At 41.4% G+C, this 23,531-nt stretch overlaps 2 protein-coding genes across 3 annotated transcripts; both read left to right on the top strand.

The window, feature by feature from the left end:
• The first annotated feature begins 3,570 nt into the window (after positions 1–3,570).
• Positions 3,571–7,933, top strand: angptl5 (angiopoietin like 5). Its single transcript, XM_006800022.3, has 8 exons — positions 3,571–3,851; positions 4,810–4,981; positions 5,080–5,183; positions 5,269–5,362; positions 6,260–6,363; positions 6,448–6,568; positions 7,158–7,343; positions 7,489–7,933. The coding sequence occupies exons 1-8, from the start codon at positions 3,795–3,797 to the stop codon at positions 7,806–7,808; spliced, it is 1,158 nt and encodes a 385-aa protein (XP_006800085.1). The 5' UTR covers positions 3,571–3,794; the 3' UTR covers positions 7,809–7,933.
• A 2,585-nt stretch (positions 7,934–10,518) lies between these two features.
• Positions 10,519–23,096, top strand: trpc6a (transient receptor potential cation channel, subfamily C, member 6a). Of its 2 annotated transcripts, XM_006800021.3 has the most exons (14): positions 10,519–10,807; positions 11,671–11,999; positions 13,915–14,047; positions 15,213–15,513; positions 16,605–16,790; positions 17,981–18,145; positions 18,229–18,460; positions 18,563–18,790; positions 19,597–19,861; positions 20,651–20,846; positions 22,117–22,317; positions 22,496–22,552; positions 22,673–22,748; positions 22,838–23,096. In XM_006800021.3, the coding sequence occupies exons 1-14, from the start codon at positions 10,668–10,670 to the stop codon at positions 22,966–22,968; spliced, it is 2,640 nt and encodes an 879-aa protein (XP_006800084.2). In that variant the 5' UTR covers positions 10,519–10,667; the 3' UTR covers positions 22,969–23,096. The 2 variants fall into 2 exon arrangements, with proteins under 2 accessions (XP_006800084.2, XP_087702961.1); XM_087846835.1 differs by lacking the exon at positions 10,519–10,807 and having other exon boundaries at positions 11,495–11,999.
• Positions 23,097–23,531: the final 435 nt, after the last annotated feature.

Here is a 23,531-nt window from a genome sequence, read left to right as displayed (position 1 = left end):
TCACATAAATTCAAATTCACGAACTGTTCTAAGCAAGAATAAAGTTACAGGATTGTTTTCAGTCCAGTGTCTGATTTTTTTTTAAATTCATACATTCAGATGTTTTCGATTATTTTATGTGTCTGAGGTTTCAAAGCAGGAGGCTTAAAACACTCAGATCAGTGGACCTTACCATAAATGCAATGTAATACACAGCACTACGCATTAGATGGCAGTGTCTCACCTTGACACCTGAAACGTGCAGCGCGTTGGGTTTCACGTCTCTCATTACTAAACGGAATGTACAAAAGAAGGAGGAGCGAAGATTCGAGGAGATGAGGATCGTTTCTCCAGTCTTTTGATTGCTGTCTCAGATCAAATCATCTCCACATGCGGTTTTTAATCAGCAGCGTTTCTCTGCCAAATCAGTGGGCATGACTACAGCGGTCACGCACAGGCGACTTATCAGGTGCCTATTCACACCACAAACAAAGCGGGTAAATAAAGAATTGCTATCAGAGACACAAACTCGTTTGGAAAGACAGGACTTGGCTTTGGAGAGTATTCAAAAACGTTAAAAATAGTTAAGATTGAAACCAGAATAAAAACAAAATGTGTCAAACGAAAGCAATATAAAACTTATGTGGTGACAGCTGTTGGTTTATTTTTGATTATTTAGGGAATATTCTGGGAAACACATTTTGTCGCTGGTTCACCTCCAGAATGTTAAACAGCTGCGTTTTATGGGAAGTCATGCGCTGGAACAAAGGAGGTAAAACAGTTGGTTTTAGGTGGATTTTGTTACAGACACAGCCATAGTAGCTATTTCCCTCTGGAGCTTGTTAAACACAATTATTATTCTCATACATCTCATGTCGGATAAACATTATGCTACAGCTAACAGCTGGTTGGCCTTTCGAAGGCAACAAGCCAGATAATCAGTCAGTCTGGCCACACAAACCAGTAAAGCCACAGAGTGCATGTTTACATTTTGGCTGTTATGAGCCATATAAGTTTTAGAAGAGCCTTGCTTTGTTACATGTGATGCAGGCAGTAATTAGCCTTTTAAACAACAGTCTCGGGTCATAAAACAATTTCTAAATTAATGTAGTATCTTTTAATGCTTCATCTTTCAACACAAACGAAGAAAGTTGGTGTACTCGTGATCAACTCAGTGCATTTAGGTATTTTGACGCTGTCAAGACCACTTGAAGAAGTTCAAACTGAGTTTGTGACTTAAGTGACTTTAAATGTGGTATGGTTGTTGTTGGTGATGGTCCGAGTACTTCAGAAACTGCTGATCAGCTGAAAATTTTCCACACGGCCATCTGTACGGGCAGTTCTCTGAGTGAAATTGTCTTGTTGACGTCAGAAGTCAAAGGAAGATGGTCCGACTGTGTCGAGCTGATGGGAAGGCAACAGAAACAACCAATGTATGCAGAAGAGCATCTCTGAATGTACAACACTTTGAATCTTCAAGCAGATGGGCGACAGCAGGAGAAGACCACACCAGAGCCACTCCTGTCAGCAAAAAACAGAAACTGAGGCTACAATTTGCTCACCAGATTTGGACAGTATAAGAATGGAAAACAATGGCTGCTCTGATGAGTCTTGATTTCTGCTGTGACATCCCTAGTATGTTTTATTGTCATAAGCACAGTAAAGAAACATATTTTCCTGTAATATAAAATTCTTCCTTTGCTGTCCACAATAGATGCCAAACAGAAATAAATTCACATGTAAAATAGATAATAATGGGCAGCACGGTGGCATGGTGGTTAGCACTCAGGCCGGGGTCTTTCTGTGTGGAGTTTGCATGTTCTCCCTGTGTTTGCGTGGTTTCCCTCCGGGTACTCTGCTTCCTCCCACCATCCAAAAGACATGCAGTTTGTGGGGATAGGTTAATTGATTAATCCAAATTGCCCATAGATGTGAATGTGAGTGCGAATGGTTGTCTGTCTCTGTGTGTTAGCCCTGTGACAGACTGGCGACCTGTCCAGGGTGTACCCTGCCTCTCGCCCTATGACAGCTCGGATAGGCTCCAGCGCCCCCCGCAACCCTGAAAAGGACAAGCGGAAGCGAATGGATGGATGGAATAGATAATAATTTAAAGACAATAAAAAAACTCACAACTATAAATCAGCATGTATGAAATACAGTAGGTTATGAACTCCTGTCAAGTGTTTTAGAGTCTAATGGCAGCGGGGAAGAAAGAGTTCTTCAGTCTGGAGATCCTCCATTTCACACTTCTATACCTCCGGCCTGAGGATGAAAGTGTGGACAGTACGCGTTGGGGGTGGATAGCCTCCAAGAGGATGGATGCGGGTATCCAGTGGACTCTCTGACAGTAGGCAGCCTTCACCACTCTCAGGTGTTTGCAGTAAAAACAATTGGCGAAAAATAGCCCGAAAGCTTAGTTCCAGCTGACCTTGTATCAACCATTCAGGTTGGTGCTGGTGGTGATATTTTCTTTGGGCCTCTTAGTATAACAGAGCATGCTTAAACACCCCAGCTTACCATCCATCCATCCATCTTGTTCCGCTTATCTGGGTCCTGGTCGTGGGAGCAGCCTGCGCAGTGAAGCCTAGCCCCTCCCTCTCCCTGGCCACTTCCTCCAGCTTGTCCGGGGGAACACCAAGGCTTACCACAGCTTACCAGAGAATTTTTAAATGATAGAATTGGCCAACTTATAATATTCAGGAGCTGGAATGGGCTCCAGCCCAATTGCAACCCTGATAAGGATGTGCAGAAGAGAATGGATGGATGGCTAATATTCAGGCTTTACCCAGGCCAGATCCGTACTCACTCTTTTATGTTAGGCTAACTCTCTCCCAGCTCTGTCACATTTACTGTGCTGAAATAGGAGAGTATCAGTCCTCCCTGGTAACACAAGCAGATTTTAATGTACCGTATGTTTGATTAATTGCTTGATTAATCACGCAGTCATGTCTAAATATACTCATTATCTCAGCTCTCATTTACTTGTACAGACTGTTTTACAAGAGCATGTAACGTGGGACAGATGTGGAGGCCCAGAGGCTGCAGCATGTGGCTTTTTCACATTCCTGTCACTGACCATGGCTGTAAACTCACACAGGTTAAGAACAGCAGCAAATCTTCAGTTTGGCAGTTGCAGGACAGTTTTCCAGGGAAGTGACAGGCTGGAGTCTGAGTGGAACGCTTTCTTTACTGCTTCAGTGCCCAGTTAACTGAAGTAATTGGTCTGACTGTCAAGGAGGGGGAGACTGTTTTCAAAGGGCGTAACTGGGGGGAAATACGAGCAGCAAAGACACCCTGCCTTCACTCCTCCCTACCTTCAGCTGTAGCTCCCACGCAGAGACACAAGCAGAGGGAGACGGTTCCTACATTAAAACAAGCTGCCAATTTCCCTTTTCCACATCTGTTTCTCATGCTGATGGCAGGATATAACCTGTAAAACAACAATGCTCGGTAATAGACACACTGAGGGGGAAGGTAATGGCTCTGAATCAGCAGATTCAGCTACTTGCCAGAGTTTTATCAACAAATGTGACCTCCTCTTTTAAAGGGTATGCTGTCATGGGAATTTAACAAGAGAAAGTAGGAGTGACTGATGGAGGTGGAGAAAGAGCAGTTGGACAGGAAGAGTGGAGAAAAAAAAGTAGTTTAAAAACTGAAAGGAAGATGCAGAAATACTTCGTAGATGAGCAGAGAAGATGATTAGAAAAGGAAAGAATTTGTGGAAAAATAAGCACATATGAAGGCGTGTCTGCTGGCGGACCTAATTCAGCTCCTTCAGCTCCTGGTGGAAATAATCACAGTCAGAAAAGACTGAGATGATGTGGACAGCAGCTGCCCTCCTGCTGCTTTTGCCTTCACTTCTTTCCTACGCAGTATGTACCGCACTGCATGCTATGAATGTTTTTAACTTGTCATCTGTCTTATTGATCAATATCACTCCTCCATCAGAAGTTACAGCAGGAAGCTATAAATTATGACTTGTGAGGGAGCTGATTTAAAGGTGCTTCAAGAAATGCCCATATAATCACAGAGATTTAGAGGTCAGCCACGAATTCTTGTTTTTTTTAATTAGTTATATCGTCTTTAAAATGATCATGTTATGAGTTTGTGTTTTAAATGAAAGAAAATAAGTATTTTTTAACAAAATATACAGGTAAAAGTATCTGTTATGCATATATATCCACATATTGTAAGTAGATTTTTTAATTGATTTTGCTGATGCAATGTGTAAGCAGCACGTTTCCAAAATGTTTTCTTAGGTGGAGTTTAACTCCTTATTAGAGCTGAGCAATCTCTCCGCTGGTTCACCTCCAAGTAGGTTCAGTCACGTGAAACCTACTTGGTTTCAAAGGACTGTGCACAATTTCCATCCAAAATGTGCTGTAGTGGAACGAAAAAGTGATATACCTCAAAGCCATAATTTACTGTCGGTTACAAATCTTTTTTCGGTTTATTGGATTTACTCTCAGCCAAGCGCGATATTTGACCTACAGCCCTGCTGATCCCATGATGAAAGTCTTTTTTTTCCTTCAGTTGGTGGTGGAGAAGTTAAAACACAACAGCTAATCAGGTTAAAACACTAACAGAGTGTCTACTTCCTGACTCAGGGGACTGAAGAATATCCCTTGAGTCAGGAAGTAGACTACAAACTACATTTTCTGTAGTACGGTTGAAATAAGAAACCATGTGATATATAAAAGGCAGAACACAAACACAACGCTGACATTATTCAGTCTCTAATGAGCCACAGGAGTCATACTTTCCAGGCTAGTTACACATAAGTGCTGACTTATAGATTGACTCTCATTGTCCTTTTCTCCTGATTTCCAGGACAAAGAGAACAGAGGTAATATAAACCAATCAGAATTAGACAATCGAGATTTCGCTGATGTTCCTGTCAAAGATCAGAAACCTCTTGGTGAAGTCAAAGGTCAGGACTCATGCACCATCCCGTGTGACATCACTGTCAAACTCCTGCGAGATGAGAAACAATCCATTTGTGGTAAAGCCTTTTCTGATTCATTGTGCTATTGTTAGCCCCATTACCTTCATGTGTTGTTCAGTGTGTGTGCTTTTGTGTGTGTGTGTGTGTGTGTTCAGGTCAGCTGCAGCAGTCTTTGCTTGCGTTTGGACGCAGCAACAGAAAACTGATGAGGGATGTGATGGAGGCGCAACAGAGAGCTCTGGACATCCTAAGCAGTCAGGTGACGAAGAGTCTGTAAAACATCTGTTAAGTGTTTGTGATTGTCAGACTGGCTGAATGTATTTACAGTGATGTCATATTTCCAGGTCACAGAGTTGATGACCAAAGTGCAAACGCTCAGCTTGGAAGTTCAGAGAAGCAACACTGAGATGTACTCCATGAAACCTGTACAATCTCATGGTAACACACACACAAGCACATACGATTGTGATTATAGAGCTTGAAAGACATAAACGCTAACTAGTAACACCCAGTGACATGGTGAATTATGAAAAATACTGTACCTTTGGTGATTTAAGTTGTGAATCATTATTTAAGAAGCTACTGAAGCTCCTCCCCTTCCTGTTTTTCTTCTAATAGGCTACCCCTTACAAACATAAGGTTTAAACAGTAGGTTCAAACCAGAGATCACCATATTAATGACATCCCCTGTTTAAACATCATATAGAGCCAAGAGCTGAGTTTAATGTGATCTATGTTTATAACAGCATATAAATAAAAGATAATGTGGATATAAACACTATGGCCTCCCTTTGAGGATATCTTTAAACCTGGTGCATAATTTTGTCCATTATTTAAAAATGAAATTACCAGTATATCAGTTTTAGAAAAAGGTTTAAATAGAATCAACAGAACAGCATTTTTTTTCAAAATCTGAGGTTCGTAAAAGTTTTTTTTTCTGACCCACGAAGCCACACCAGAAGGTATTTAAACCTTTAGTACATCAGAAATCTTCAAAATCAGCTAATTTGGAGGTACATATTTTCCACTAGACGCTGAAATGCACCACTAGCTTGTACAGCCTATCATAACTCAATAGTTTGTGCCTCATTTGAGTGACTAAACAGTTCTGACAGAGAAAAACAGAGCGAAAAACAGCTCTGACAAATATATAATGATTGTGCGGCGAAGGCAGAGAATAAATTGATGCCATTTATATTAACCTCAGTGACTAATTAATACATGAAGTGCACATTCCTTCAAGTCATTAGTGGCTATAAATCAAAAAAGCTTCACCATAAATTTGATTAAATTGCTCTTCTGGTGACCAAACAGAGTGTTTGTTGCATTGATTAGGACGAGACTGCAGCGACATCAAGGACAACCTCGTGTCAGTCGTCCCCAAGATCCCGAGTGGCATTTACATAGTCCACCCAGAGAACACTGACTCTTCATTTGAGGTACATGTATATAATTCATTCATTCACTCCTTCAGTGATTTATTCACTCTGTGGCCGACACTCAAAGCAAAGTTTGTCCTGCAGGTTTTCTGTGAGATGGACTATATGGGAGGCGGATGGACGGTGATGCAGAGGAGGAGTGACGGTTTAACTGACTTCAAAAGATCCTGGGATGGCTATGTCGATGGCTTTGGACACCTTGCAGGTTGTACATTATCAAAGAGATCCTCTTTGAGGTTGAACTGTAAAAATAACATTAGATGGTGGTAAGCTAGATGCTCAAAACGTACTTTATAGTATCAGTTAAAGAATGTTTTGGGAACCACTGACCAACATAATGTTCACTATCTGCTGGACATGAGGTTGTGGGATTCGTAGGTTTCCATTGTGAGTGAATTCATTTGCCACAACAACCATAATTCTCCATCACTTTAAGGCTTAATACAGTCTAAAGGTGTGCGTTACAGAGTATTTTACTTTTGGAATCGACTTTCTTGTTGATCAAGTCTAAAGGAGCCATTGGAGGAACTGCAGTCTAGGGAGAACTTTCATTTTTTATCAATGGTTTTTGCTTGAGCAGCACATAAAGTTGTGCTAGCATAACAACTAGCATAGAGGAAACGTTAGCAAAGCATGAAGAGGATAGGTTTTAATAGGCTGCTGCTGTATATATAGGACTATGGGTGTATGGATGGCAGGCCTGCATTTTGATTCTGTTCCCAGTATTTATACTAAGGTTAGCTAGCCATCTCCTAGCTTTCACTTCACCACTGAATCTCTTGTCTTGTGTTTAGGAGAACACTGGTTGGGCCTGAGGAAGGTGTTTCACATAGTAAACCAGAAGGATACTCGATTCCAGCTTCACATTGCTCTAGTCTCCCATGACGATGTCACCTCTTATGCATCGTATGATGACTTCCGCCTTGACAGTGAAACGCAGTTCTTCAGCATACACCTGGGCAGATATGCAGGTAGCGCAGGTATGGCTTAATAAGTTAAACTTCACAAAACAAATGTTATTTTTTAAAAATTGCTAAAGTGAAAATTAAAACACCGGCGACCGGTCCACTTGGTTATTTTGTGTCTCCTGCATGTCTGCATGGATTTCTGCGTGCTCTGGTGCAGGTGATGCGTTTCGAGGCTACAACCAGGAACAGAACCAGGACACGGCACCGTTCAGTGCCTCAGATGTCGACAATGATGGCTGCAACCCTTTCTGCTTCATTGGCAATTGCACGGTGGAGAGCTGCAGCATTCACCACAACCACACGGGGTGGTGGTTCAATCAGTGCGGTCTGGCAAATCTCAACGGCTCTCCCGAAGACACCGAGCGAAACCAGGGGCAGAGGATGCACATCGTGTGGGACACCTGGAGACACAACGGAGTCCCCTACACCATCAAATCTGTCACCATGAAGATCAGGAGGATTGCAACCAATAATTGAGAGATGATGGGAAGAAATGGATCATTGCAATGCATGACTGAAAGCTTCATTAAAACAGAATATAGTTCTTCTGGATTACTATTTTCACTGTGACCAACATAAAATAAAATAAGATCAGCCAATTACTTATTGTGTTCTTCTTCTTCTTTTACACTAATTGCAAACTCTGCTGCATTCCTGTCAGTTTCAACTGATCTTGGTTCAGCTAACATACACACCAAGGTAAGGGAGGAGAACTTAAACTGATCCAGTCCAGTAGGTGGTGCTGTAAATCTCAGCAAAGTGTACCGATTGAGACCTACATCACATGCAGTTTATTAGTATTGACCAGATTATTTCTGTCACTATTGCAGCAGAAATAATCCGCAACCATGAAATCCAAGATGTAATTAAAATGAAATATCCTTGTACATAAATCTAACCAGTTGCTGTGCAATTAGTGAGACTTAAAAAGTCAGTAGCCTGATTAGTAAAAAAGAAAAACCCTGCAAAGGTCTGATCAAACAGAAACTAAATGCGACCTCCCTGAATAAATACGTTAGCAAGCCAGGGGGCCTCTGTTGCTTCAGACACCCAGGGTACCCTCCCTGCTCCACAATCAAATCACTGGATTAGAGAGAAAAGGTTACCGAGGCTACAGCTGAAAACTGGGGCTTCTTCTTCCCCGAGGTCACATTCACACCGAAGTGTGAAACTGAATCAGCCCCCTGATTCATCTCAGTGTAACCACCGTGTTGAATCAGTCTGCAGAAACCTCGTGGTTTCACCCCTTCAGGTGCATCACATGATAGTCATTGATTAAAAGCAATCAAGTTTGGTAATCCTGTAATGAACAACAGTAGCTCATACCTGCCTCAAGGTCGTGGTGTTAAAGACTTCCTGTTTCAGTAAATCTTTTACCAAATGATGATTCAATCAGGAAAGTTTCATGCGCATCAGAACTTTTGAGCGCTCCAAGAATCAGACGCATTATTGTCTCTCCAGATGAGCACTAGACACTTTGCAGCTGTAATGAAAACCGCAGCCTCTTGAGCACGCTGGCAGGACCTCAGACTGTTTAGTTTCGCCAGAATCACAGAAAGTGGTGTATTCTAATCTCGCAGGTGTCCAACAAACCAGCCGTGATACTGATTTCTTATTATTCACACATAAGAGAAAGAAAACACAGAATAAAAAACAAAATCGGGAGAGTCTGGAATGTGTCTAGGTTTTATCTGTTACATAAAAAATAAGAAAGAAGAATTAAAGAAGAGGGAGAAAATGGTGGGATTGGGTGAAGGAAGGAGCTGCAGGTTCAGGTTGGTTTATTGGACAAAGAACAGATGCACAGGCTGCAGAACAGCTGCTTCCACACAGGAAACAATTTGGTCCGGGCCTTTGTGTGCGTGTGTGTTTTTCTTGTTCTTCGTCCCCTCCTTCTTCAGAGTTCAGCCCAACAAAACATGAACTATGAGAGAAATATCTTGAACTCAGGTGGCTTCATCATTTCAAGTGACGTCTTTAAAGTATACGGCTTCGGTAACTCTACTCCAGTTAGCTGCAGCATGGTGGGGCTTACATGTACGGTGTCCTGTTGGTGCCAAAGTTTGTCTGTGTGTGTGATATGTGCGTGTTTGTGCTTGTGTGTTTTAGCGTCAGTGATTCAGGTGATAACACTGAAGGAGCGCTGGCTCTATGTGTGGTCTGGTATGCCTACATATCACTGCAGTTAATCAATACGCACACCCACACATGAGGAGGACACACAAAGGACTGTCCAGGTACTTGTCCACTCAGTGCCCCTCAGTAAGAGTGTGTATGTTTAGGCTGACAGTGTTTACATCCAGATCTCAGGTCTGTTCTGTTCAGACGAGCAAATCTTAACAAAAGCCCACAATGGTGACATTTGTCAGACTTTACCCCCATTGCCCCGACTATTCTCCCAGTGAAATGTGACGCCCCTACGCCACGACACATCCAAACTGGCTAATCTTCAGCAATCCTTAAAAGGCAATTCTCTCTGCCACAATTGTGCATTGGAGATCCTGCTTTATCAGGCTGATTTCACGCTGAGACTTTTTACAGACTGTAAGGGGGTTTTTCATGTGAAATTCAGCTTGAAAGCAGACAAAAAGTGCTCTCAGCTGACATAGGTAGCAACAAAACAAATAAAAGAATTATGGGACAATAAAGCAGAAGATGATCACAATATTGCTGCAAAGAGCTACTAAAAGCTGGACAGTTGTAAACACATGAACACATGTGATTGGGTACAGAGTTTTCCCACACTGGACCAGGATCAGCTGAGAGTGGGAGCACACAGGAAGCAAAGTCTACAGGGAATTTAAACCCTGAGGAATCTCATCTGCTGTTCATCAGCCATCAGTCACTTCTGCACGCATGTACACACACACTAAAAATCTCAACACGTACTCTAAACAATGCAGTTTAAAATAGCATCTTACAAGTCAAAAATTACAACTATTGGTAAGACATTATATCATGAGAATATTTCATTTCTTTACTCCTATTATTTTTTTTAACAAATCCGCCTTTATTGCCACAACTAATACTGAGTAATATCAAAGAAAGAGATGAAGGACTTGGTGAAACCGCTGAGACAAATATGACCCTCCATCAGTAGTAACTCTGAGCCTGTTCAGTCGCAACTCTGAGCTTCCTCCCACATCTGTAAAGTTCAATGCGTCACGTAAGGAAAAGTGTTGTGGGACCCAGAAGGATGCATTCTTTCTCAAGAACACAGAAAAAACCAGAGGGGGAGGGCGACAGAGAGACGGAGAGAGAGAGACGTGCCACAGGCACTTGATTAGTCTTTCACATGAAACGAGAGCACAGCCTCTGCTGTCGATCACCTCCAGGATGAACCACAGACCGCTTGCAGTTCATCATGCCAGCCGGACTGCAGGTTACAGCGACAGCCCCAGAGCCAGGAGCCGTGATAACCTGCTCATGTACGATGATTTTGGAGAGGAAACGTGTTGCTCCGGACGATGCCTTGGGTAAGTCTGCCAGAGGTGTAGCAGGCATATATGCTCATCCTCTGCATCTTTTTGTTAAAATCATGGATAAGACTGACAGATTTTAAAAAGTTTGAAGGAGAAGATAAAACGTATTTGGACGCCTGATGGTAATTTTCACTAAATATTGCAAGCACAATGTTCTTCAGTTTGCATTCTTTAACTTGCAACCAGCAAAACAGCCACAGGTGCTCATTGGGTTTAACTCTAGGTCAGCGCTCTGGGATGGAGGGAGGGAGACTGATGTACATTAGAGAGTGTACTTCAGAACCCATGATCCATTAGTAAACGTAATTTAACTTATGAGTAATATAATACTTATAATGTAAATAATTTTTTGGCATTTCCAGCCTCGTTATTTACATTAGCCTCAGTGCTCAGTGCTACAGGATTTCTCAACCTCTTCTTATGCTCCTCTCGTCACACACTGATGCCTGCTTGGGAATCCTTTTGGTCGTTTTGATGCACTGAGTACTTCGTTTTTATGTACAAACCTTGTAAGCCATCATGGCATAAACAAACCTCATATGATGTAGCAGAACAGAATGTTAGATAATACATCTTAAAGAATATTAAGAAAGAAATACAGAACCAGGAAAATGTTGTAACTTGATACTATTTCATCTGTTCTCCAGGTCAAAGTTAACTTACATCTACTAATTGCAGATTATGGTAGGCAAGTCTATGAATGAGGCTAACTGTGATTCAGTGCTCTCTCACGGGTGTGTGGGTCTCTCTCGCATTACTTGTGTGGATAGCACACCTGCACCGTTCTGTTCGAGAACTACATTGTGTGTAAATTCATGTGTGGACCATACATCGAGTGTTTTTTCTGTTTCTGGCAGCCACAGTAACTCTGAGCGACAGCTTATGGCTCGTCTCACTGCTGCTAAACGACGCCAGGCTCTCCGTGGACCTGCCTACATGTTCTCAGCTCCCTCAGTCAGCCTGTCAGAGGTTGAGCAGCGTTTCCTGGAAGCAGCTGAATACGGGAACATACCAGAGGTGCGGCGTATGCTGCTGCATGTACCCAACTTGAACGTCAACGCTGTTGACTACATGGGCCAAAATGCACTGCAGCTGGCAGTGGCCAACGAACATCTGGAGGTGACAGAGCTGCTGCTGGGGAGGGCAGACTTGGCCAGAGTGGGCGACGCTCTCCTTTTAGCCATCAGTAAGACCTGATTATTTGTGTATGGCCAAAAACACATAATATGGCGAAATCTCTATATCACTCAAAAGTTCCAAAGATGTCAGACACAACACATTGCCTGACTGGATGGAACCACAGTTATGTAACAGTTTATCCGTTAATCTGTGTCCTTACATAGCCGTGTCTCTTTATGGGTCTAGTGACATTGCTTAATAATAATGATTAATTGCCTCAGTTCTGTTAACCCCTTTGTACCACAGCCTCTGAGTCAAGTTTCTCATACATCCTGCAGCCACTCAGCCGCCTGCAAAAATGTTACCACAGTTGCATTGGCATTTTTCTGCTCAAACGGGCCAGACTTGGACCATTTCTGGTCAAATACCAGAAAGATTGTTGATGACTACATTTTTACATTTTACTTATTTCTTTATATTTTGCTAGGACAATGGGAATGTAGTGAATAAAGCAAAAAGAGTGCAAATCTAACAAACTTTAAAATCAGGTTTGGTATCACCACCTTTATTCTTTAACATAGTTTCAGCTCTTGTAGCTTCATTCTCTGGTCTGTTGGAGGAAAGTTTTACTTTGGATGTTGGCTGCCTTCTGTTCTCTGTCAAGATCTCACACTGCTTAAATAATGCTGATGTCCGAGCTCTGGGGAGGCCAATCCATCACTGATAATATGCAAGTGTGTGTTTTTCTATACAGGTATGCTTTTACTGATCATTGGCAGTGTGTTTGGGATGACTGTCATGCTGAATAATGAAGCCACTGACAATCAGACGCTTTTCAGCTGGTATTGCATGACGGATCAAAATCTTAGTTTACTTTTCTGTGTTCGTAATTTCATCAGTTTTAACAACATCTTCAACACCACTGTTTATGATGCCTGAAACCTTTAAAGACTCTCCACCAGCTGTACCTACTGTTGCACGTCTCTGCTGACCTCCTTCATACATAATAATGATGATTTGAACCAGAATGTTCATATTTGGATTCAGTGCTCAATATGAGCTGTTGCTACAGATTTTCAGTCCACTTATTGGGAAATTTGGCAAACCTCAGTTTTCCTGTTTTCCTTCTTTAAGAAGGTCTTCTTGACAGCCAGCCTTCCAATGAGGCCAGTGAACAGTAAATGGATCAGCTGAAGGTTCAGATGCGTCTCTCAGGTCTGGACTGAAAATGAGGGGAAAAGAAGCCAATGCCTAAAGAAAAACCTTTGAAAGACCCTGAGAAATCCTGGAGAACTACTGCCCAAGACGACTAAACTTTGGCTTTTGCAAAATCCTGTCTAGCTAAGTTGCTAACATGCTAATTTAGCACAAGTACAAAAGACTAGACTTTTAGCCTCTTCTGTTAGCAGTTACAAGATTTAAAAGATTGATGCTTTAAAAAAAGACAATATTAAAAGTTGGTTCCGTTGTTCAGGAAGGCTGAGGATGTATGTTTTTTTCTTTAGTAAGTCATCATTTTAAAACAGAAATACAGGCGATGTAGTATTGAAAAACTGTGACCAACCTGAGTAGGATAGCCTACATCTGGGGTTCTCCAAGTATGGCCTGTGGGATAACGGCGGTCCTTATCAAAATCTATTATGCACTGCAGGCATTGGAAGGAAAATATACATTTAATTTCTCCACAGTTTATGTTTTAAGGTAGCAAAATATGAGTCCAAAGGGCCATTTTCTTTCAAGTTGAGCTATTCTGTTTGAGCCATTATGGTAACAAATGATTAGGAAATTTAACAACTACTTCAGTAATGGTTAAAATACTTTAAACCAGCCCAAAAACTGCAATAATGATCACAAACTCCAGCAAACTACCAAATGCTATTTTGGAGTTTCTTAGGTTTAGGTTCTTAAGATTCAGCAATTTTAGCAACAGCAGTGTAAATGGAAGTTGTACCACCAACACGTTTGCTCCGTTTTTGTTTTAGGTAAAGGTTATGTTCGCATCACAGAGACTTTGCTGGGCCACCCTTCATTTAGAGACGCCCGTCGTCTAACAGCAAGCCCCGTTCAGGCAGACATGTTGGATGACTTCTATGCTTATGATGAGGACGGGACAAGGTATGTGTGAGGAAGAGGTGTTTCATTACTTACATTTGTATATTTGTTTAAGGTAATAGCGGACACTTTATTAGGCACATTTGCACAGTAGGAAAACATTTGGAACATGCATAAACATGAGACTTTTTTAGGTATGTATTGAGTATTTATTAAACACCTCAATGGTTTGTGTGATTCTGTCTTTCAGACACTTGAGCAGCTACTCAGTTTATGATGGGCAGATGCTGTAAGATAAAGAGACAGTATTAGCCACAAATGTAACCGGTTATTGTGTGGTTAAGAGAAGTGTGGGTAGTGTATTTATGCGATAATTATGAACATGGGTGCTGATGTTATTGCAAGGCCAAGTGGTCACTCACCTGTTTTCCACTTTGTCTTCTTCAGAGTGGTGGTGGGGGGGTCCGATTTATTTAAAAGTTCTGGGAGAGACCAAGAAGGAAGTGGGGTGGGGATGAGCATGTTATGAGCAAGGTGTGGCTTCTCAGCAGCAGCAGGCTCTTTCTTTTGCTATTGCTGCTTCATAAAGCTGTTGTGTGAAGTTTGCAAATTAAAGCGTCAATAAATAAAATAGCAAAACTTGTGTTTTATAAAAACAAGTTCCTAACATGCAGATCTCTCCTTAATATTTGGTTTCAAGGCTCGTTTTTGCTTTCATCATGCAGCTACATGCAGCTTTTTTCCACTGGCAACTAAGTTTGTTTGCATTAAAGAAACTAAGTTTAGAAGTCTTGGCAGATGGATTTAGCAGCAAATCATTTTCCTGTTTACAGTCTTTGTGCTAAGCTAAGCTAGTTCTGGCAGTAGCTTCATATGTGCTGATGGGAGATATTATATCTAATCTATCTCTGAACAAGAAAGCAGTTAAATATGTTCCACAACTGTCATAGTCTCATACGAGACAAGAAGAAGCTAACATTAGGGGGGTAGTGAGGTATAAATGGAAATGTTCATGCTTAGTGACGCAATGTAACTATGATGGATGCACTGACTGCTCCAGCTGCTGATAATATTTTTTTGCTTTTTTTCAGTTAGTTTGCAGAAAAGTTCAAATTCATAACATTCATAAAAATGTTGAAACTTAAACCTCGTTTGCAGAAACGAAGCTAAGGCGAATGCTGATACTGCGTACTGTCTGCATTTTTCCTCTGTGTGTAAATTCCTGCAGGTTTTCTCATGACGTGACTCCAGTGATACTGGCTGCGCACTGTCAGGAATATGAAATTGTTTACACCCTGCTAAGTAAAGGGGCTCGCATCGATCCGCCTCATGACTACTTCTGTGGCTGTGACTCGTGCAACTACCAGCAGCAGTTTGACTCCTTCAGCCACTCCCGATCGAGGATCAATGCCTACAGAGGACTCGCCAGTCCTGCTTACCTCTCCTTGTCTAATGAGGATCCAGTGCTGGCAGCACTGGAGCTCAGCAATGAACTGGCCATGCTAGCTAATATTGAGAAAGAATTTAAGGTATAAATACAACGACAAGAACAAAAATGCAAACACAAGTCCGGCAGAACTAATGTGCACTGTCTGTTATCACTGCTGTACACAAAAAAAAACATACCCACGAACATTTTATGAACCTTAAGAGAAGAACAGACGAGGGTCTAGATCCTGTGGTCACTGTTCAGATTTTTGGTTTGACACATAAACAACAGCTGTAATTATTGCTGGGCTCAGAGTGCCAAAGTATGCTGTGGGTACTGTATAATAAATAAACAACAGGATGCCTGAGCAGAGATGTCCAAATACAGCTTACACATTTTTTTCTTGATGTTCATGCTGTGAAAAGTATTTGCCCCCTTCCCGATTTCTTATTCGTTTCCATATTTGTCACACTTGGAAGAACACAAAGGCTTGTCTCACATTGCCAAGACTTTTGGGAAATATTCAGTGGGCTGATGAGACAGAAGTTGAACTTTTTTAGAAGCTTTGTATCCTGTTACATGTGGCATAAAACAAAGCATTCCATAACAAGAACATGACAACAGCCAAACACGGTGGTGGTGATGCAGTGTGATGGTCGGAGGCTGCTTTGCTGCTTCAAGACCTGGATGACTTGCTGTTGACTTGATATATTCATGAATTCTGCTCTCTAACAGGAAATCCTGAAGGAGAATGGATTCCCTGAAGCTCAAGAGCACTCAGGTTCAGCAGCAATGACATGGAGTGGTCTAGTCAAAGTCTGGTCTCAGACTTTGACTTTGACTAGACTGAGATGCTTTGACATCACCGTAAACAGACTGTTCAGGCTCAAACATCCTCCAATGTGGCTGAATGACAACAATACTGCATGGAAGAGTAGGCTAAAAATTCCTCCACAGCGTTGTGAAAGACTCACTGTTAGCTTTCAGAAATGCATGATTGCTGTTTTTGCTACTAGAAATAGCACAAACAGTTATTAGGTTTAGGGGCAAGTATGGATAGCTTTTTGCTCTCAATAAATGAAAACATCATTTAAAAACTGCCTTTTACATTTACTTGCATCTTGCTAGCATCTTACCAAATCATCTCAAATGTTTCCCTCCTGATGCATGTTTCCTCCGTCATGTTTCTAGAATGACTACTCCCGCCTTTCGAGCCAGTGCAAGGACTACGTGGTAGGCCTTCTGGACCTGTGTCGCAGCACGGAGGAAGTTGAGGCCATATTAAATGGAGAAACTGACTCGGATGATAGCTATGATGTACCAGGTCGCCCCTCCCTCACACGGCTCAAATTAGCCATCAAATACGAGCTCAAAAAGGTCAGTGTGTTGTCAAACAGACAATGACACAGCGGCAGGATAAAACATGGGTTTTCTGAGCAAGTTAGAAGTATTGCAAACATTTATCTGTGCTATGGGAGCAGCATAACCCATTTAGATTGATATCCCACTAAAAACTGTTATTGTCATTCCAGTTGTGGATCCTGCTTGAGCATACGACATAGAGCCAAACTGATATGTTGGCCGATAACAGCTTTTTGCCGATATATCAGTATTGGCAAATAATTTCCATTTTTAGGTTGATAAATGAAAACTAAAGAAGAGAACGAAGAAACATCGCTCAACTGTGTTGCGAAGGTTATTACATAATTTTTCCACTAGAAGGCGCTCTGCAGCTCCCCTGTTGGAAAAGTGTTCAGAACAACCAGCTGATCTGAGCAGAGCTGGGCAGAGTGTAAACGAGTCATGTGACAATAAAACAAGTTTATTTTTAAACTGCTTTGTTATACTATCTTAGTAAAAAGTAACTACACATAACACATTTTGGGGAATTTTTTTTTCTAGTGTGCCTGTAAGAAAAAAAATATCGGCTAATATATCAGATTTTTAAATCACCAAATATCAGTAATGGTGTCCGTCTCAAAAATTCTATATAAGTTGGACTGTCAGTAACTTTACTGCATGAGGGTAACAAACTTTTAAAATCAGACAAATATCCAAAGGTGAGAAAAACAACAAGAACAACAACAGCTATGGATGCTGGGAAACAATACCTAATTTTAAGATCAATTAAAAAAATAGAAATGAAAAATAGAATTTATAGTGTGAAACATCAAAATGCTGTTGACAAGTGTTTTTAATATAAAGATATTTGTAGCACTTATTCACGTTGAGCTGAGTCTGAACTCATCTGTCTTCATTTCTAATTGCAGCTGTCTAATGTAATCGTTTTAGAGGCCAATTTGTGTGGCTTAAATCATTAATCAGTTTGTAAAATGCCAGAAAATTACTCTTCGTAAATCAATTAAATGTTCAGATCAATAAAAACCAAAATAAATCTGCTCTAGTTTCCGCTCTCAGGTGTAATGGATTTCTGCTTTTCTCTGTTTCAAATAAATAAAAATAGAATCACACTTTAAGGATTCTACCTTAAGCTTCCAGTAGCCTTTATTTTCCCGTTTCCTTCTCCTTAACTCTTCTGTCCTACTTCTTTCATCTGTGCCTTTCAGTTTGTGGCTCATCCTAACTGCCAGCAGCAGCTGCTGAGTATCTGGTATGAGAACCTGCCTGGCCTGAGACAACAAACCACTGCCATCAAACTGCTGGTGGTGCTGGCGGTGGCTATAGGACTGCCTGGACTGGCTGTGGCTTACTGGATTGCCCCATGCACCAGAGTAAGTAATATTTACATCCATAAAGATCATTCACAGTATAAGCTTTCTTCTCACCCTTCCGTTATTCCATCTCTCATTCTCAGGTGGGAAAAGTGATGCGTAGCCCCTTCATGAAGTTTGTGGCTCATGCCTCATCCTTTACAATTTTCCTGGGTCTTCTCATCCTGAATGCTGCTGACCGCTTTGCAGGCACCACCCTGCTGCCAAACATGACACACCATCAGCTCCCGGGCAGCTCTGACCCTCTGCTGCTCTACCGCATGACTACAACACCCTTCACTTGGATGGAGATCCTTATCATCTCATGGGTCATAGGTGAGCATAAGATGATGATAGATGATAAAAAAGCAAACAATTAAAAAAACAAATAAACATCTACCGAATCATGTCATTTGTGTTCTTGTGCTCCTGCTGCAGGTATGATTTGGGCAGAGGTAAAGGAGATCTGGAGTCAAGGACCAGGGGAGTACCTGGTTGAGCCGTGGAACTTCTTGGATTTTGGGATGCTCGCCATCTTCCTGGCTTCCTTTAGCTGCCGCTTCTCTGCGCTGAGACACGCTAACTTAGCACAGACCTCTGTGTACGCAAACTACACAACGTTGATTAATGTCACACTGCCTAAGGAGATACGCTACTTCACTATGGGTGAGCAGTTTCACATTTTCACACATCACATGAACTAATTCAAATACCATGATGTGCTTGATTTATACAGCAGCAAATCACTTAAAAAGAACCCCCGACAACCAGACAACCCCCTATAAACAAGTACTTGGTGACAGTGGGAAGTAAAGACTCCTTTCTAACAGGAAGAAACCTCTTGCAGGGAGGGGTAGCCATGCGCCATGACCGATTGGGGGTGAGGGGAAAGTCTTTACAGGACAATCTGTGTTATAGTAGAGCCTTTACTTTACAATATTAAGCACCTTGAAGTGACTGTTGTTGTAATTTGGCACTATATACATAAGATTGAATTGAAACAGAACAAAAGACACATGTTTCCTTCCTGCTGGGGGACACTGCCATGAGGTGATGTGATTGGCTGGAAACAACTTTCAGGCAGGTTGCAAGCATCAAAGTAACATCGGCAGAAATGCCAGAACCCAAGGTTTCAAAGCTGAAGATTGATTTATAAGGAAAAGATTCACTTCACTTGTTCATGGCTTTAATGTTGTGTCTGTTGTAGCTGTCAGTCTGTAGATGTAAAAGGTAAAAAGTATCACTGTCGCCCTAGATTTTCCTGTGCTTATTAGCAAATTAACTTCTCTTCTCTTTAAAGAGAAGAGACAAGATGAAATTAAGCAGCGTGGCTAACACATCCTTTGTTAAATAGCATTTTTAGTGCCCGGCTTGTGCTCATTTATCAAAATAATCTTCAGTCTGCCTTAAAATAATAATTGCAAGCTTTAATCAAAGGTGATTTTCTGACTTATGCTTGTGTTTTTTTGTAGCTCGTATTGAGTGGGTGGCGTCAGATCCCCAGTTGGTATCAGAGGGCCTGTACGCGGTCGCAGTGGTGCTGAGCTTCTCTCGGATTGCTTATATCCTCCCGGCCAACGAAAGCTTCGGTCCCCTGCAAATCTCTTTGGGAAGGACAGTAAAGGACATTTTTAAGTTCATGGTCATTTTCATCTTGGTCTTTCTGGCGTTCATGATCGGCATGTTCAACCTGTACTCTTACTACCTGGGTGCAAAACAAAATGATGCCTTCACAACGTAAGTCAATACCAGTGAACATCTGAATTTGTTTTTTTTATCTATTTATTTTTTTCTTCAACTTGCGAATTCATCATGAATCTTGATTCAATTCTTGATCAACAATGGATTACCAATCAAAACCAAGGATATCACCACAAGAGTTCACAGATATTTTATATCCTGCTCCTTTCTAACTATTCTTATCCAAGATCTGAGAGCTGTTTCTTTGGTAGACCCACTCATTCTGTGGTTATTACAGTTAAAAGAAGCCCCAACATTTTTGTGGCTTGTCACCATTTAAAACTAAGCCCTTGGGACCCTTATCACTGGTTGTGGTTATAGTGTGGACAAAACTTATCATCAGTGCACCCAGCGGGGATTTGTTCTCCCCACAGCTGAAGAAGTTTTGAGTCCAGAAAAAGTTAAAGTATCTTGGATTTCAAAACAAAGAGCAAAATTATGTGGCAGTAATGAAAAGAATCTTGCATTTATCTTGGGACCCATTAGCACAAATAGTTACAGCTAAACTTTTACACAGTCATAATAGAGTATTATAAAAATATGACATGTTGCCTCAAAATCAGATTCATTGTGCCCAATAAATTCATGCTAAACTTGTATGTTTGTGCAATAATGTCAAAACTACTCTGAATTATTCTGTAATTTTAACTCCAAAAAACATTTTGTCCTTCTGTTGATTTACTAAAAGAGTATCTCTGACGTTGATGGTGTACAGCTGGTTTGAATTCAAAAATAACTTCCCTCTGTTCTCCCTCTGTCCCTTTATTCGCCTGTGCGTCCGTCCAGCCTGGAGGAGAGCTTCAAGACATTGTTCTGGGCTATATTTGGACTGTCTGAGGTCAGATCCGTAGTGATCAACAACGGACACAAATTCATCGAGAACACTGGTTACGTCCTGTACGGAGTTTACAATGTTACCATGGTGATAGTGCTGCTCAACATGCTCATTGCCATGATTAATAGTTCCTTCCAGGAGATTGAGGTAGGTCATTAAGACGGTAAATCATTCTGTGCCCCAGATGCATGCTTGAAAATATGAAGCATGGGCTGAAAAAGCAGCCCCACATGTAGCGCACGTTGAACTGGTACTTATATAGCACTAACTCTAACAAAGATTCACTACAAGGTTCATTCACCCAAGCACACACACATTCATAAAGAGAAATAATGTCATTTAAATTAAGATATAAAGGGAAGAAAACTACTTTCATTTATTTGTGTCACAGAAAGTGAATACAACTAAATTAAATCAGGGCCTTTTCCTTTACCCAGCAAATATGCCTGTATAAACCCACCTGTGGGTAAAGTGTCCTGCTGTGTGGACTTGGTAAACCCCCACTTATCCCATCTGAGCCCCAATTAGGTGAGCCCACACAGGGCTGACAGCAGTGTTGGCCTTGGAGTTTCTATAAGAGTTTTCTGTAAGCCCGCTGTGGGTTGCCCACAGAAAACCTACATGAGCCCCATGTAGGCTAGCCCACGAGGGGCCCATAGCAGTTATACCCCTTTGCCCTCCCAAGAAGTAATTCTGTGGGTGCCCCACAGTGGATGCATCTAATGTAGGGCCCATAGTCATTTTTTCCTTTTGGATTCCTGTGAGGATTTTCATATAGTGGGGCTTACCCATAGAAAACCCTCACTAAAACACCTATGGGTTAGCCCATTAAGGTCCCACATTAGTTTTACCCCCTGGGCTAACCCATAGGTGTTTTCTGTGGGTAACCCATAGTGAATTTGCCCTGCTCACTGCTTACTCAGGTCCACACTTCACCCATACCTACCCACTGTGTGGCCATGCGGGTATGTTTGCTGACACATTGTTTATAAAGAGGCGAGCCTATATAGGGAAACGTGATTATTGTGGAGAAGACGAAACTGTTGAACATATTTTACTTTGTCAGAGGTAGTATTAACCTGAGTTAGGATTTGAGTTTTCCTTCTTTTTTTTTCTTTGAGGGCAAGTGGCTCCATAGTAATTGACATGTTTGCTTAACAAGCAAGAGATCCTTGGTTTTAACTTCGGGAGGAGACATAAATCCATTTGGAGTTGTGTGAGGAAGGACTGTTGTTAGAATCTGCTATGTCAATATGTGGAGACCCCTTGTGAATAAGGGAGTGGCTGGTCCACACTTCATACCAACTGGTGGTTGTAATGCACCACAGGCTTTTTCCCCTTCTGTCCTGTCAAACATGTATATTTCCCTTCCCTGATACATTTCCCCGTTTTCCTCATGATTTTTAATTTTTTTTAGGATGATGCTGACGTCGAGTGGAAGTTTGCTCGTGCAAAACTTTGGTTCTCCTACTTTGAGGAGGGAAGGACACTCCCTGTGCCCTTCAACCTAGTCCCCAGCCCAAAATCTATGCTCGGACTGGCCACAGGCATCAAGTCCTTGCTCCTGCAGTTAGTTGAAGGACACAGCAAGGAGAAAAATGAGACACAACTCAACCAGGTACCACACAGTATGGCGATTAATTCCCTAATATATCCAATATTTATCCTTACGCAGCTTGAAAGGTAACATGATAGTTCAGCATTAGTGGCAGAGCCTTAGCACCTCCCAGTGGTATTACTGCCACACCACAGAAATGTCACAATTCTGTTCAGCTAATTTGAGCTCAATTTTCCAGCTTGGAGTAAGCAAAAACTCAGGATATGGTGCTTCTACCAGCCGAACCAGATATCAGGCACGTGTTTGTGTATTTCACTATGTTTTAAAACATAATTTTATTACTTGTTTTAATGTGTTATTTTTGCACAGAACATTTTGTTCATAATTCGAACCCCTTTTCCTTTACTGGTTACAGAAGATCATGAAGCGGCTAATAAAGCGGTACATCATCAAAGCACAAGCAGACAGAGAGAGCGATGAAATCACTGAAGGTAAAATAATAAAGAGCACCATTTGTCCTCCCATGCTGGCATCAACATTTTCTTTGATAGCTTTGCATCTATTTTTTTTTTAAATCCAGGAGAGCTGAAAGAAATCAAGCAGGACATTTCCAGTTTGCGATATGAGCTGCTAGAAGAAAAAGCACAAAACCTGGAGACGCTCGATGGGCTGCTGAAGAGGCTGGGAGAGATCAGTACACCTTCATCGTAGCAATGTCTGTCATAAGTGAAGAGCGCAAAGATTAAGTGCCTATTCACTGTCAAAAGATGCTGTATACATAGTGACACAACATTACTAACGATAAACGACAATGCACGTATGTGAATATAAACATTAAATATAAAAGATCAAATGTATGTGACCGACAGTGTGATACACATTTTTTTGTAAAGTACAGACTCTTAATCAATAGTTCTCCAGCTTTCTGATGCTCTTTCAAAGTTTTTCATTTCATTTCACTAATTTTTCAGTCCAGTCCTTGTACCTGACCATTTTCATGCCATTTAACCCTGATCTATGAGTTATAAATCTAATTCAACATAGCAAAGAATACATTTAAATTGTACATTTAGGCATTTTGTTAGTAGCAGCCAATTGTTTTCCTTAATCCAATCTACAAAAAAGCCAACGATAACACAGTTTGACAGGCATGAAATGGTACTTTTGCACCAACAATATGATTCCTAAAAGATATATTGGTAAAAACACTGGGATATCTTGGCATGGTGTGCAGTATATCCTCAAAATCTCCAATGGGCAGGAAACTGGACAGG

Source organism: Neolamprologus brichardi, chromosome 10 (genome assembly GCF_056152115.1).
Source record: "Neolamprologus brichardi isolate AB-2024 chromosome 10, ASM5615211v1, whole genome shotgun sequence".
NCBI classification, from domain to species: Eukaryota; Metazoa; Chordata; class Actinopteri; order Cichliformes; family Cichlidae; genus Neolamprologus; species Neolamprologus brichardi.
Note: the sequence above shows the minus strand (reverse complement) of the source record. Positions and strands in the feature narration are given on the sequence as shown.